Raw genomic sequence first — 13,309 nt, forward strand, 5'->3', positions numbered from 1 at the left:
TAATAGGCTGCTGCCATCTAGCGGCCAGAATATTTCCCTTGCAATCCAGCCTCTGTTGCCTTTAAAGGGGAAGAGACGAGAGAAAGAGATACTAGTAGAAGCACCACAAGCTCAGAATCAGGCCCTGGCTCCCTGCATCATGTGGGTGTTAGACCATTGTCCACACTCACTGGCAGAGGCTCTGCAAGGATTCAGGAAGGGGTCCTCTCCCTGTCCCACCTTGATGGATCTGGGATTTTCTGCTTGCAAAGGAGATGTACTGAATTATGACCTTTCACTGGGATGCTGGTCAGAGCATGAAGCTCCACGGCCATTATTATTATTATTATTAGTAGTAGTAGTAGTAGTAGTAGTAGTAATATACTGTCCTCCATCTATAGATCTCAGGGAGGTTCACAACACAAAAATACTCCCTTCTCCAGAAAAGAAACACACAAAAACCAGTTATTTTTTTTTTGTTACTACGGTACGCATTTTGGGTTTTTATATTGCCAACTGCCTCGTGATCCTCAGGTGAATGGAGCTATGTTGCTGCTGTTTGCATCCATCTGTCTCAAGAGACAATGGGCTGTGCCCTGGGGGGGGGGTGAAGCCAAATTGCGAAGACTGGTCATTCGTAACTGTTACATTAGCGGCGCCCAAATGACCTCTCAGGGCTGCAAGCCTGGTCAATGCGTATGGAGGTCTTTGGCCGGGGAATTTCCAGTCTGGTGCAACTGGCCGTTACAAATACCCAAAGCCACTGTCTTCCTGCAACCACCAGGGAATTGACATTCTGCCAGCTGGCCTGTTGGCCCAAGATAGTCACCCCGCTTGTGTGCCTGAGCAGAAGGCCATAGGGGAAGTCCGGGGGGGGGAGGAGCTGTAAGCGAAAGAGGGGAGCATGTGTGAGCCACAGCCTGTGTGTTTAGGGGAGCTTTTAATGTTTTAATAGATTATTGTATTTTAATGTTTTGTCGGCAGACGCCCAGAGTGGCTGGGGAAACCCAGCCAGATGGGCGGGGTATGAATAAATAATAATAATATAATCGCTAGCTGGCCTCCATACCTTGCAGACGGGCAGCGACTTCGGCGTAGGACTGTATCACGACCAGGGAGACAGCTTCCCCTGATGCCAACAGGAAAAAGGAAAACAGATCCTGTTATTCCAGGCCCCCAGAAATTCCTCAGCTCTGCTCCACAGGCAGGCAAAGTTCCATACAAATGGCAAGTCCATACCAAAAGCATACAGGAATTTAAATTGTGGATAAATTGTGCAATTATAAAAAATATATTGGAAATGTCCAGATCACCATTTACAGTTTATTTGCAGAAACAACAGAATGGACTGGATTCACTGGCAGGATTTGCATAAACTTTCACAATTTCATTTGAGTAACAGATATTTCAGAGAAATGATAAAGGGATTTTATTTTTGTTTGGGGAAAGCAGGATACGATAAAGAAAACTAAATAACTCAGCAGAGGGGGAGCTGAGGGAAGTCCAGAGGAGGGGGAGAGGGAGAATAATTGTAAATAACATGATGAATGAGATTTGTATCATTATCTGTATATATAAAAATGTAAACTGGGCATGTGGGTGTGTTTCCAGTTTTCACTAAAACCACTTGACCGATTGAGGTGAAATTTTGACACAGAATCACATGTGAATGTCCGAAGGCTATAGGAAAGTTTGCTAAGACAGATGTCACACCTCCTCCAGGTAAAACCCCCAAAACCCCATGTTTCAAAACACACCACTCAGACGAAAATGCATGCTGGGAAAAGAACCAGGTTGCAAACCAGTGCCCTCTAGCGGCGGCTACACTGGTACTGCACCTACAGAACCTTCCCTCTCAACAGCACCCAGCTGCCGTTTACATACTAGGCCAAATGGAAGTACTGACTCACCTGGGTGGGGGTTGGGGGGGAGGGGACGGGATAGGTCAGGACACAATGGGGCCAGTCACAGGGATGACCCAGGGGGTGGAGGGAAGAGGGGGGTGATACATCATGGGTCGGGACAGGGTGGGGGGGAAATCACAGGGATAAGCCGGGGGGAGGGGGCGGGATACATCATGGATCGGCACAGGGTGGGGGCAGTCACAGGGATTAGCCACAGCAACGCGTGGCAGGGCCAGCTAGTTTGTTATAAAATTCAAAAAATATTCAAAAAAAAAAGTTCAGATCAAAAAAACACTTAATTACAAACAAGACACCCATAATGAAACTAGACTACAGACTTACTCCCGATGCACAGAAAGAAGGAAAGGCCCAAATGATCATGGAGAAGGTGCTGGAAAGCCAGCGAAAATTTTAAGCTTGATTTTAAGCTAATGGGCAGAAACGTTTAGATCTAATACTGGTTCGTAATGGATGGTGGGAATCTGGAGGAAGGACTGCTCCCTGTTGTCGCAAAACAACTTAGGAGTTTCTGCATGCAAGGTAGAGGTTTTATTACTGAACCTGGAAGACTTTAGAAAATACAGCAACACCCAGAACATTCACTGGGCCCTGGAATTCCCAGGATGCTGGATTTCCACGCCCAATTCGACATTTGCGCTAGAGGAAAGCCCAAATGTAAGAAACAGCCGCAGAACAGAAAGAGCTGGTTCCTGGAAAGGTGAAACACGGAGCTATTGGGGGCTGTTTACTTACAGCTGGCATAGAAGAGCACCGCTGTGGAGTTGGTCTTTGCCAGAGCAGGGGCAAAGGAGTCCTCCGTCAGGGTCTGGATGTGCTCAAGAGGAAGTTCACGCTTCCGGTCCCTGACGACCGATTCCACCACCTCGTCGTCCTGGATCTCTGCAGGGCAAACAACACAGGCTCCTTCTCAAGACAAGGAAAGGAACAGCATCCGCTTGCATGCTTTCGGCAGGATCTGAGAGAACCCCACAACTTCACGGAAGGTGAAGCTATCAATGACTTTTATTGTGGCAGCAACTATACTCTGGAACTCCCTGCCTATTGATATCAGGCAGGTTACTCCGCTGTCCTCTTTTCAGCACCTGCTAAAGCATAGCTGCCAAGTCTCCCGTATTCACCAGGAAATCCCCGTTTTTCCAGCTGTTCCTAGCTGAAAAAACGGATTTTTTTGTTTTCCCCCGGTTTATTCTGGTGCGGCGGCCATTTTGTAACTGGGTGGAGCATGCTCAGAAGTGACTTTTTAAAATAATAATAATTTTTATTAATTTTGTAAAGACAAAACATACAACACATACAAAATAAGCTCAGTCCCTTCATTTTCCCTCCACCCACAAGACCACTTCTGCCACCAGTGATACCCATGGGCATTGGGAAACAAAGGGGTCCATTTTAAGCTGGGTTTGACCTCCCCCCTCCCTCCTCCCCCCTCATCCCCCCCCCCTGCCACTGAGAGGACAGGGGCGGAGGATCTCTGAGGTTTGGTTTGTCCCCCAGCTAATTCTCCAATATAACACTTTGTTGTTGTTGTTGTTGTTTAGTCGTTTAGTCGTGTCCGACTCTTCGTGACCCCATGGACCATATTGACCCCATGGACCATAACACTTTAGTTAACAACAAAACAACAGATAGGAAAAAGAAAAAGAAAAAACAAGAAAAAAGAAAAAGGGAAAAGAAAAAAATATAAATTCAATATCTTATTCTCATCACAGTTTGTTTGCGGCTTCCCCGGTTCTCTTCCTCCTGGATTTCCTAACTTCATCAATTGATTATGGCGGGTTTTCTGTTCTAATTCAAAATCTTATTCTTATCATATTAACTTAATCCTCCTCCTTCCTCATGCTGCCCCCCTCCGAGTCCCCTCCTGCCACTAGGGTAACTCGAGGGGTTCAGCAGTCAAAAGGTTCCATTTTTGTGTCGCAGTGCGACTTCTGGCGCGTCAGCCATTTTGGAACTGGGCAAAGCAGCATCAAACGTCACTTCTGAGCATGCTCCGCCCAGTTCCAAAATGGCGGCAGCGCTACTTCCGGTCTGCTACTTCCGGCCCGGTCCCTTATTTCTCGGACAGCAACTTGGCAGGTATGTGCTAAAGGCATTTTTGGTTAGATAAACCTATTGATTGATTGATTGATTGATTGATTGACTGACTGACTGACTGAATTTATATACCACCCAAAACCCAGAGGTCTCAAGGCGGTTCACAGTAAATATCACAATATATAAAATCAAAATAACCCAGTAACATCCCCCCGTAAAAAAGGAGCCACGTTTTAAAAGGGTATAGGATGTCCATCAGGTCAACCAAAGGCCTGGTTGAAAAGGAACGTTTTTGCCTGGCACCTAAAGGTATATAATGAAGGCACCAGGTGAGCCTCCCTGGGGAGAGAATCCCACAGACGGGGAGCCACTGCAGAGAAGGCCCTGTTCTTGTGTTGCCACCCTCCGGACCTCTAGAGGAGGAGGCACACGAAGCAGAAGGGCCTCAGAAGATGATCAAAGGGTCTGGATAGGTTCATATGGGAAGAGGCGGTCCTTGAGGTATTGAGGTTGTGAGGCATTTAAGGCTTTATAGGCCAAAACCAGCACTTTGAATTGGGCCAGGAAACTAATTGGTAGCCAGCGCAGTCGGACCAGGAATAGTGTGATATACTATTTCTGTATTTTAATATTTTGTTGGAATCCAGCCAGATGGGCGGGGTATAAATAATATATTATTATTATTATTATTATTATTAAACTGTATTGCTCTGGTAAGGAACCTGGCTGCTGAATTCTGCACTAGTTGAAGTTTCCAGACCGTCTTCAGACATGGAGAATGTTTTCATCTTCTGTTTAGTATTTTATTGCTGATTTTACCTTTTGAATGTTTTGATGAGTCATTTAAATTTACTGCCTTACTCTCTTTGTAACCCATTTTGGGTTTTTTCTTCAACCATAAAACGGCGTAATTTTTTTACCAAATAAAATGAATTAGTCAATTTACCTTGTTCGTAGTTCTCACCATCTTCTTCCTCCTCCTCCTCTTCCTCCTCCTCCTCCTCCTCACGTTCCTGTGTGGGTTCGCTCTGCTTGCCATTTTCCACCAAGGCTATGATCTCATCCATGTCTTTCAGAACCAAGTATTTAACAGGCGCACCCTGCAGAGGTGCCAGATAATTGGAACTCAGCGGCGCTGGGGCAGTCAAGGCTGCAAGCCTGCACACAGTCGCCCGGGATTAAGTCCCGTTTGCTGCAATGGAACTGGCTACTGAGCAGAGCTGCTACAGGTTGCAAAACAGAGAAGGGAGTCTTAATAACACCAGCGACAATGAACTAACCTCTTCGGGTGTCTTGAGGGCAACGTTATACCGGGGAAGAAGAACATCCAGGCTGACGGAGCTCCTTTCAAGATAAAAACTAGGCATTAAAACCTGAAAGGCAGCATGTAAATAGTTATATATCTAAGGCAGTGTTTTTCAACCACTGTTCCGCGGCACACTAGTGTGCCGCGAGATGTTGCCTGGTGTGCCGTTCCAAACGCGGGCGGTGGGCGGCGCCCAGAGGCCCAGCAAGAAGCACCTCCCCAATTCCTTCGTTGTCGCTGCGGCGGCGGTGGCGAATGCGCGCGGAAACTCCTCGGCGAGCTGCTTCAAACTGGCCACGGCGCTAGTCCCTGGCGTTGCGTCCGGCCACTGGCAAGTCAGGAGGTTCGCCCTCGCTGAGGAAAAAGCTAACGCTCGCTCGGAGTTCCGAGGCAGGTGTAGCCGGGGCTGACTCGCGTCTCGTCAGGATCCTTCGCGCGCACGTGGCCGCCCCTCCCACCCCCTCAGAAGACATTGTAGTTGTTGGCTTGTCAGCCAGCCGGAAAACAGCGTCCCCGAGCGACCTCCCTCCTAGGCCCGGCCCGGGACAGCAGGAGACATCAAGGCAAGTGGCCTTTTTGTTGCCTTTGTTAAGCAGCACAGCGCCAGGGACTGGGCCAGGGGCTTTGGGCTTAGCAAGTCCAGATCTCAAACCACTGTCAGCTTGGATACAAAAAGCTTGAAGTTTCATTGTTATCATATACATATACTTTCTTTGTGTTTATTTGATTCCTATTCAAGAGAATTACTTTATATATAGACAATATAGGCACAGAGTTAATTTTTTAAACATTTTCTAATGGTGGTGTGCCTCGTGATTTTTTTCATGAAACAAGTGTGCCTTTGCCCAAAAAAGGTTGAAAAACACTGATCTTAGGGACAGCTCTCCCGTGGCCGGACTGGACTGCTTTAGACTACAGGTGGGAATGTGCTCTACCACTGAGCTGTGGGTTAGAAAGTGGGGGAAAGGCTGTGAACGCTGCCCGAAATGGCTAAAAACGGCCACATTTCTAGAGCTAACTCTCCCCTCTCTACCTAGCAGGACTAGAGTTAAGAACTGGTTTCATTTAGCAGCCAATTGTTGACAGCAAACCTCTCAAAGGTACGGGGAGTGTGTGTATATGAACTTAATATTGTTTTATGGATCATAAATGCCCTGCTAATTTAATGATAATGATATAATATGACTGATGCAATTGTGGTGTTTAGCTTAATTTTTAGTTGCTGCTTTGTTAACAGTGTTTTATAGATTGTTCTATGGATGATTTGTTAATCATTTTGTATAACTTAGGTTATAAATTGTTCAAATGAAACCCACCCAGCTTCTTCTCCCCTTCCCCAAATTGCTCCCCTCATTAAATACCTCTTGTCCTTAAATACCTTGACAAGAGGAGGACTCCAGCTTGGCCCAGCAGCCGCCAGGCCACAAACTCTGCAATTCCTTTATCTGCCTGAAAGGTTTCCTCCTGGGTCAGGATGAAGATCAGCGGAAGGCCCAGGTGGAGGTGAGTGGTGGAAACCTTCTCTGGCTCTTCTGTAGCCTCTGCCTGCAGGAGAGAGGCCATTTCAAGGTGAATACACCAGAGATTCCCAAATTTATTTGGCCTACTGCCTGCCCCCTAAAAAAGGGAATTAATAATACTGTACCCGGTGCTCCCCTGGAATTCTACCTTCTTTAAGCAAACAAACAGAAAGGTGCAGTGGCAAATTTGAGTTCTTTGAAGTACATAGTTGGCTGTACTTTTACTATTCAGATATGTTAATAAAATTGTACTAACAGAAGCCAGAGGAGTAATGCAACATCTCTTAAATGCTGCCAAAATTATCATTTGTAAAATCTGGAACATAATATGTAGGTATGTATGCATGTGTTATTGTCGTTTATCAAGTTTCTATACTGCACTTCATCTGAGGAACACAGGGCAGTTTACAATAGAAAACACAAAAATATACAACATAAAAACAAACAAAACAATAGCACATGCACACCCCAGATTAAGAAGTCACAGGTTGTTTAATTAGCCAAAGGCCTGGGGGGAAAGAGGAACATTTTTGACAGCCACCTAAAGATAAAATAATAATAATAATTTATACAGTCATACCTCCGGTTGTGAACGTGATCCGTGCGGGAGGCACGTTCGCAACCCGCAGCGTTCTTAGCCTGAAGCGCCACGTCTGCGCATGCGCGTGACGCAATCCAGCGCTTCTGCGCATGACGTCATTTTGTGCTTCTGCGCATGCACCGAAACCCGGAAGTAACCCATTCTAGTACTTCCGGGTTTGGCGCGGCCCGCAACCCGAAAACGCGCAACCCGCAGCGTTCGTAACCTGAGGTATGACTGTACTACCACTACTAAATTTTTACTTTATGTACCCTGCCCACCTGACTGGGTTGCCCCAGCCACTCTGGGCGGCTTTCAACAGGATATAAGAAAACAGAACAGAACATTAAACATTAAAAACTTCCCAATAGAGGGCTGCCTTCAAATGTCTTCTAAAAGTTGTGTAGTTCTTTATCTCCTTGACATCTGATGGGTGTTCCACAGGGCGGGTGCCACCACCGAGAAGGCCCTCTGCCTGGTTCCCTGTAACCTCACTTCTCGCAGGGAGGGAACCGCCAGAAGGCCCTTGGAGCTGGACGTCAGTGTCCGGGCAGAACAATGGGGGTGGAGACGCTCCTTCACGAAGGCGCCAGGTGAGCCTCCCTGGTTGTATGGCTAAACTTACTTAGATGGTGGGAACCAGAGAGGAAAGACAACGAGGTCAAGCCTTCACTGAGAAACGGAGTCTTTTCATAATGTCATGGAGTAACAAGGTACAGGAAATTGCAAAACCATTTATCTTCTCTCGAACTCTGTGTTTGATTTTGGGGTGGAAACCTGTTCCTATATGCTTAGTCCCAGATACTCATAGAATCATAGAATCCTAGAGTTGGAAGAGACCACAAGGGCCATCCAGTCCAACCCCCTGCCGAGCAGGAAACACCATCAAAGCATTCTTGACACAGCTCTTACTCCCCTTACTTCTGTTTTGCTTCATCAGGCATCTGTTATAATATTTTGCTATGTTTCCTTATAAATAAATATAAATATATACCGGGGGGTAGGGAATTGCTGAAATAAATAAAAGAATAGATCATTTGAAAATAAATAAATAAGTTTCTAGTCCTCATGATTCTGAACAAATGAGTTAAATAGGAACTTCATAGCTAAGCAGGGATTTGAACCTTGGTCTCCCAGGTCCCAATCCAAGGCTCTAGAAAGCGGGGTGCTAGGGGGACCTGGCAAGGGCAGGCTGCTGCTTCCCATGTCCCCTTTTTAAGCAGAGGTTGGATGGCCGTCTGTAATGGATGCTTTAGCTGAGATCCCTGCATTGCAGGGGGTTGGACTAGATGATTGTTGGGGTCCCTTTCCAGCTCTATGATTCTATAATCCTTTGAAGCCTTGGAAGAAAGCTCAGGATAAGTGAGTGAGGATGAAGTTGGGAAGGAGGCCACTCGCAACCGTACCACGAGGGGCTCCCCCATCAGCTTCAGGAACTTGTGGATGTTCAGCGTCGTCATCGGGTGCCCCATCAGAGTCCTCCGGCACGGCTGGTCCAGATCCGTGGCCACTTTGCAGTGGCAGAAAAAGAGCTTAGAGCTTGGCACGTCCGGCTCTCCACTGCTGCAGGGGGGAGACACCAGAGCATCAGAACAGGATCCGGCCTGGCCTCCCGTGCGCTTGCATTCCTAAATGGAGACATACTGGATGTCGGGTGGGGTGTGCCCAGAAACACAGCCAGGTGCCATTCGTCCCCCTTTGCAAAAACACCAACTGGACCCAGAATAATTAAAAAAATTCTTTCCAGTAGCACCTTAGAGACCAACTAAGTTTGTCATTGGTATGAGCTTTCGTGTGCATGCACACTTCTTCAGATACACTGAAACAGAAGTCACCAGAACCTTATATACAGTGAGAGGGTGGGGAGGGGTATTACTCAGAAGGGTGGTGGGAATGGGTGATTGGTTGATAGGTGTGGTAAACCTGTGGACGACTGTTAACAACTGCAATTGGTCTTACAGGAAAAAGCAAGGGGTGAGATGGCTAAAAATAGTTTATCATGTATAATGAGTTTATCATGTATAATTAAAAGACGCCTGCTTCTTGGGAGAAAAGCAATGGCAAACCTAGACAGCATCTTAAAAAGCAGAGGCATCACCTTGCCGACAAAGGTCCGTATAGTTAAAGCTATGGTTTTCCCAGTAGTGATGTATGGAAGTGAGAGCTGGACCATAAAGAAGGCTGATCGCCAAAGAATTGATGCTTTTGAATTATGGTGCTGGAGGAGACTCTTGAGAGTCCCATGGACTGCAAGAAGATCAAACCTATCCATTCTGAATGAAATCAGCCCTGAGTGCTCCCTGGAAGGACAGATCGTGAAGCTGAGGCTCCAATACTTTGGCCACCTCATGAGAAGAGAAGAATCCTTGGAAAAGACCCTGATGTTGGGAAAGATGGAGGGCACTAGGAGAAGGGGACGACAGAGGATGAGATGGTTGGACAGCCACCAACTCTCGAAGCCACCAGCATGAGTCTGACCAAACTGCGGGAGGCAGTGGAAGACAGGAGTGCCTGGCGTGCTCTGGTCCATGGGGTCACGAAGAGTCGGACACGAGTAAACGACTAAACAACAACAACAACAATGAGATAAGAATCCAATGTCTCTATTCAGACCAGGTCTCTCCATGGTTTTAAGTTTGGTAAGAAGTTGCAATTCTCACTATATATAAGGGTCTGGTGACTTCTGTTTCTGTGTATCTGAAGAAGTGTGCATGCACATGAAAGCTCGTACCAATGACAAACTTAGTTGGTCTCTAAGGTGCTACTGGAAGGAATTTTTTTATTTTGTTTTGACTACGGCAGACCAACACGGCTACCTGCCTGTATCTGGACCCAGAATGATGCTGATGCAAAGGGAACACCTTATGCTGAGCCAGACCCATTGGTCCATCTGGCGCAACACTGCCTGCACTGACTGGCAGCTGCTCTCCAGGCTATTACTCATTATTACTAATTGCATTAACACCCCACATTTTTCTCCAAGGAGCTCGAGGTGGGGCACGTGGGTTTCCCCCACCCCAATGTCAACAACCACCCTGCAAGGTAGGTTGAGCTGAGAGGTGGCGACTGGCCCAGGGTCACCCAGAACAGAAGCTGACTCAGCAAAGCAACCTTCCCCAACATGGCGCCCCCCAGATGTTGTTCTCCACGCTGACTGGAGTGGCGACAGCTGCCAGACAAAACATCTGGAGTGCAGCAGGCTGGGGGAGACTGAACCAAGGATTTCAAAGTCTGGTAGTCATTTACACCTTCAGTGCCCCCCCCGCAATCCCCTTGACTCTTAGGGCCCCCTAGGTAATCCCACCACCCACCAGGGGGCAGTACTGTACTGCCCACTTTGGGACCTTTAAGGCTTGCAGAAAAACCAGAGACTTGCCTAGTGTTCTAGAGACAATTTTTACTTGCCGCGGGAGACCAGGCAATTGCAAGACTGAGCTGGAGCACCCTGGAAGGTGGGAGCGGGCATAAAGGTTTGCGCACATTTGAGGTTTGTGCTGGCAATTGAAAGTTCCTACCCAGCCTCCCTCTCGTGTGTGTGTGTGTGAAATGCATACCGAATGCTCCTCAAAACCATCACTTCCGTGGTCAAGGCAAACTTAAGAGAGTCGTAGACGAAAGCAGCCTCCATCAACGCTCTGTGCTCTATGAGAAAGACAGGCAAACTTAGGGACTCGTATTTACAGTTGCAATCAAAATTCTTCAACCCCCCCATTGCAAATCGGCTTTATTATCAAAACTTCAAGACTCTGAACTGCTTGCAATGAGCAAATCAAAGAAAAGCAATTGAAATGCTTCAAGTGGTTTCTGCAAAGGCCTGTCGGAATAAGACTGTCTCCAGCTGCCTGCAGGAGGACAACAAGGGGTGGGGAGCCAGTCTGGCTTCTCTGGGGAGGGAGTTCCAAAGTTGTCTGGATGGAGCCACACCACCAAGAAGGCCCACTTCTGCATCTCCACTGAGTGTCCCTGGGAGGATCAAGAGCCCAGGCAGGATCATAGGGGAGAAATGTGGGCTTTCAGATACCCCAGATCACCCTCCATCATCCAGGGCCGTCTTAACCATATCTGGCGCCCTGGTGCCAAGATCCCTCCGGCGCCCCCATGAGGCCCCGCTCAAATACTGAGAGGCGCGGAGGAGGCGGCCCTAGGCTCCCACTCCCCGCGCGAAGCTCCGGAGGCACACGGGCCTGAGGCCACCACGCTGCGCCTCTCAGCTGTTCAGGCGGCCCCGGGCCAGCGCTCCCTGCGCACCTCTGGAGAGCTGCCTGAAGCGGCAGCTAGACTGATGACTGGGAGCGGCCGCCAAGACCACGTAACACCAGTCTTGAAAGATCTACATTGGCTCCCAGTACGTTTCCAAGCACAATTCAAAGTGTTGGTGCTGACCTTTAAAGCCCTAAATGGCCTCGGTCCAGTATACCTGAAGGAGCGTCTCCACCTCCATCGTTCTGCCCGGACACTGAGGTCCAGCACCGAGGGCCTTCTGGCGGTTCCCTCATTGCGAGAAGCCAAGTTGCAGGGAACTAGGCAGAGGGCCTTCTCGGTGGTGGCGCCTACCCTGTGGAACGCCCTCCCAACAGATGTCAAAAAGGGCCAGACTTTTAGAAGACATCTGAAGGCAGCCCTGTTCAGGGAGGCTTTTAATGTTTAATAGATTATTGTGTTTTATTCTTCTGTTGGAAGCCGCCCAGAGTGGCTGGGGAGACCCGGCCAGATGGGCAGGGTATAAATAATATATTATTATTATTATTATTATTATTATTATTATTATTATTATTATTATTACTCAACAGCAGAGGCGCATGGAGGCAGACACCAGCGTTCGGCACCCCTGATGGCCAGGCGCCCTGGCGCCTTGCGCCACCCAGCCCGGGCCTAGGGACGGCCCTGCCATCATCAAATCCCAAAGCTGTCCATCCCAGTGCTGTTGGCTCAACCGTGGTTCAGCCACTGCCTTTATAACCAAGAGTGAGGCTCTGCAGCAGCTGATTCCACAAACTTTGGAGCTGGAAGGAGGAAACAGACAAGGGAACACTCCGCGGCCGAGCAAAGTTGCCCAATTTATTACCTGCCGTCCCAACAGCCTGCACATAGGCAAAGACAAGGTCCCAGTGGCCCTTCAGAGAGTTTTCCAGCTTCTGGAGGTCTGCTAGGGTGGCAATGTATTTCACTTCGTTGAAAAGGAGAGCACTGGGAAGGAGACACAGCGAGTGATGTGTAAACCATAGAATCATAGTTGGAAGAGACCACAAGGGCCATCCAGTCCAACCCCCTGCCAAGCAGGAAACACCATCAAAGCATTCTTGACATATGCCTGTCAAGCCTCTCTCTGCTTAAAGACCTCCAAAGAAGGAGACTCCACCACACTCCTTGGTAGCAAATTCCACTGCCGAACAGCTCTTACTTGTCAGGGAAGCTTTTTCAAACCGAGGGCCTACACCGGGTGCTTTTTGTGTATACCTCAAGTTCCCCCACCCGCAGCCGTCACTGACTCAGCCCAAGTCTGCTGTCACAACCCTCTTTCCACGCAGAACGCAGGCAGGTGGCTGCAAAGGAAATTGACGCCAAACCCACGAGCAAACACAACAGATGTCGGAAGGACTCACAAGAGCACGTTGGCCACAATGGCATCCACACTGAACAAGGCGTCCGTGGGGAGCTCACGAAGCAGCATGTGTCCCCTGGAAGTAGGGAGAAGAACATGAGAGGGAGATTGGTAGGCCCAAATTTAGCCTGATCCAGCCAAAGTCAGAGGTTCTCAAGCTGTTTTCAGCGTAAAAGTTTGCTTGCGCCAATTTTTTAAAAAATAACAAATACACTGGGAAACGAAAACAACACCCAGCAATGCTTGATTTATAAGGCATCCTGGGGTCCATTACCTCGATTCTGCACCCTTTAAAATATTTTTGTTTCAAAAGTTGGGTGCCACCCCAACTCTCTGCTGAGCAATGGCAAGATCCCTGGGGGA

At 48.1% G+C, this 13,309-nt stretch overlaps 1 protein-coding gene across 3 annotated transcripts in view; it reads right to left on the minus strand.

Moving 5' to 3' along the window:
- TXNDC16 (thioredoxin domain containing 16) overlaps positions 1-13,309 on the minus strand; it is a 44,240-nt gene that overhangs the window by 15,083 nt on the left and 15,848 nt on the right. For all 3 annotated transcript variants that reach the window (XM_060270813.2, XM_035099983.3, XM_088655918.1), the window contains exons 6-14: positions 12,948-13,022; positions 12,410-12,531; positions 10,899-10,986; positions 8,751-8,907; positions 6,623-6,789; positions 5,219-5,282; positions 4,885-5,038; positions 2,637-2,783; positions 1,049-1,108 (exon numbers count right to left, since the gene is read on the minus strand). In XM_060270813.2, coding sequence (XP_060126796.2) covers positions 1,049-1,108; positions 2,637-2,783; positions 4,885-5,038; positions 5,219-5,282; positions 6,623-6,789; positions 8,751-8,907; positions 10,899-10,986; positions 12,410-12,531; positions 12,948-13,022 — 1,034 coding nt within the window. The remainder of the gene's footprint in view (positions 1-1,048; positions 1,109-2,636; positions 2,784-4,884; positions 5,039-5,218; positions 5,283-6,622; positions 6,790-8,750; positions 8,908-10,898; positions 10,987-12,409; positions 12,532-12,947; positions 13,023-13,309) is intronic.

The sequence above is a fragment of the Zootoca vivipara genome, chromosome 1, assembly GCF_965207765.1.
Source record: "Zootoca vivipara chromosome 1, rZooViv2.hap1.1, whole genome shotgun sequence".
Taxonomy (NCBI): domain Eukaryota; kingdom Metazoa; phylum Chordata; class Lepidosauria; order Squamata; family Lacertidae; genus Zootoca; species Zootoca vivipara.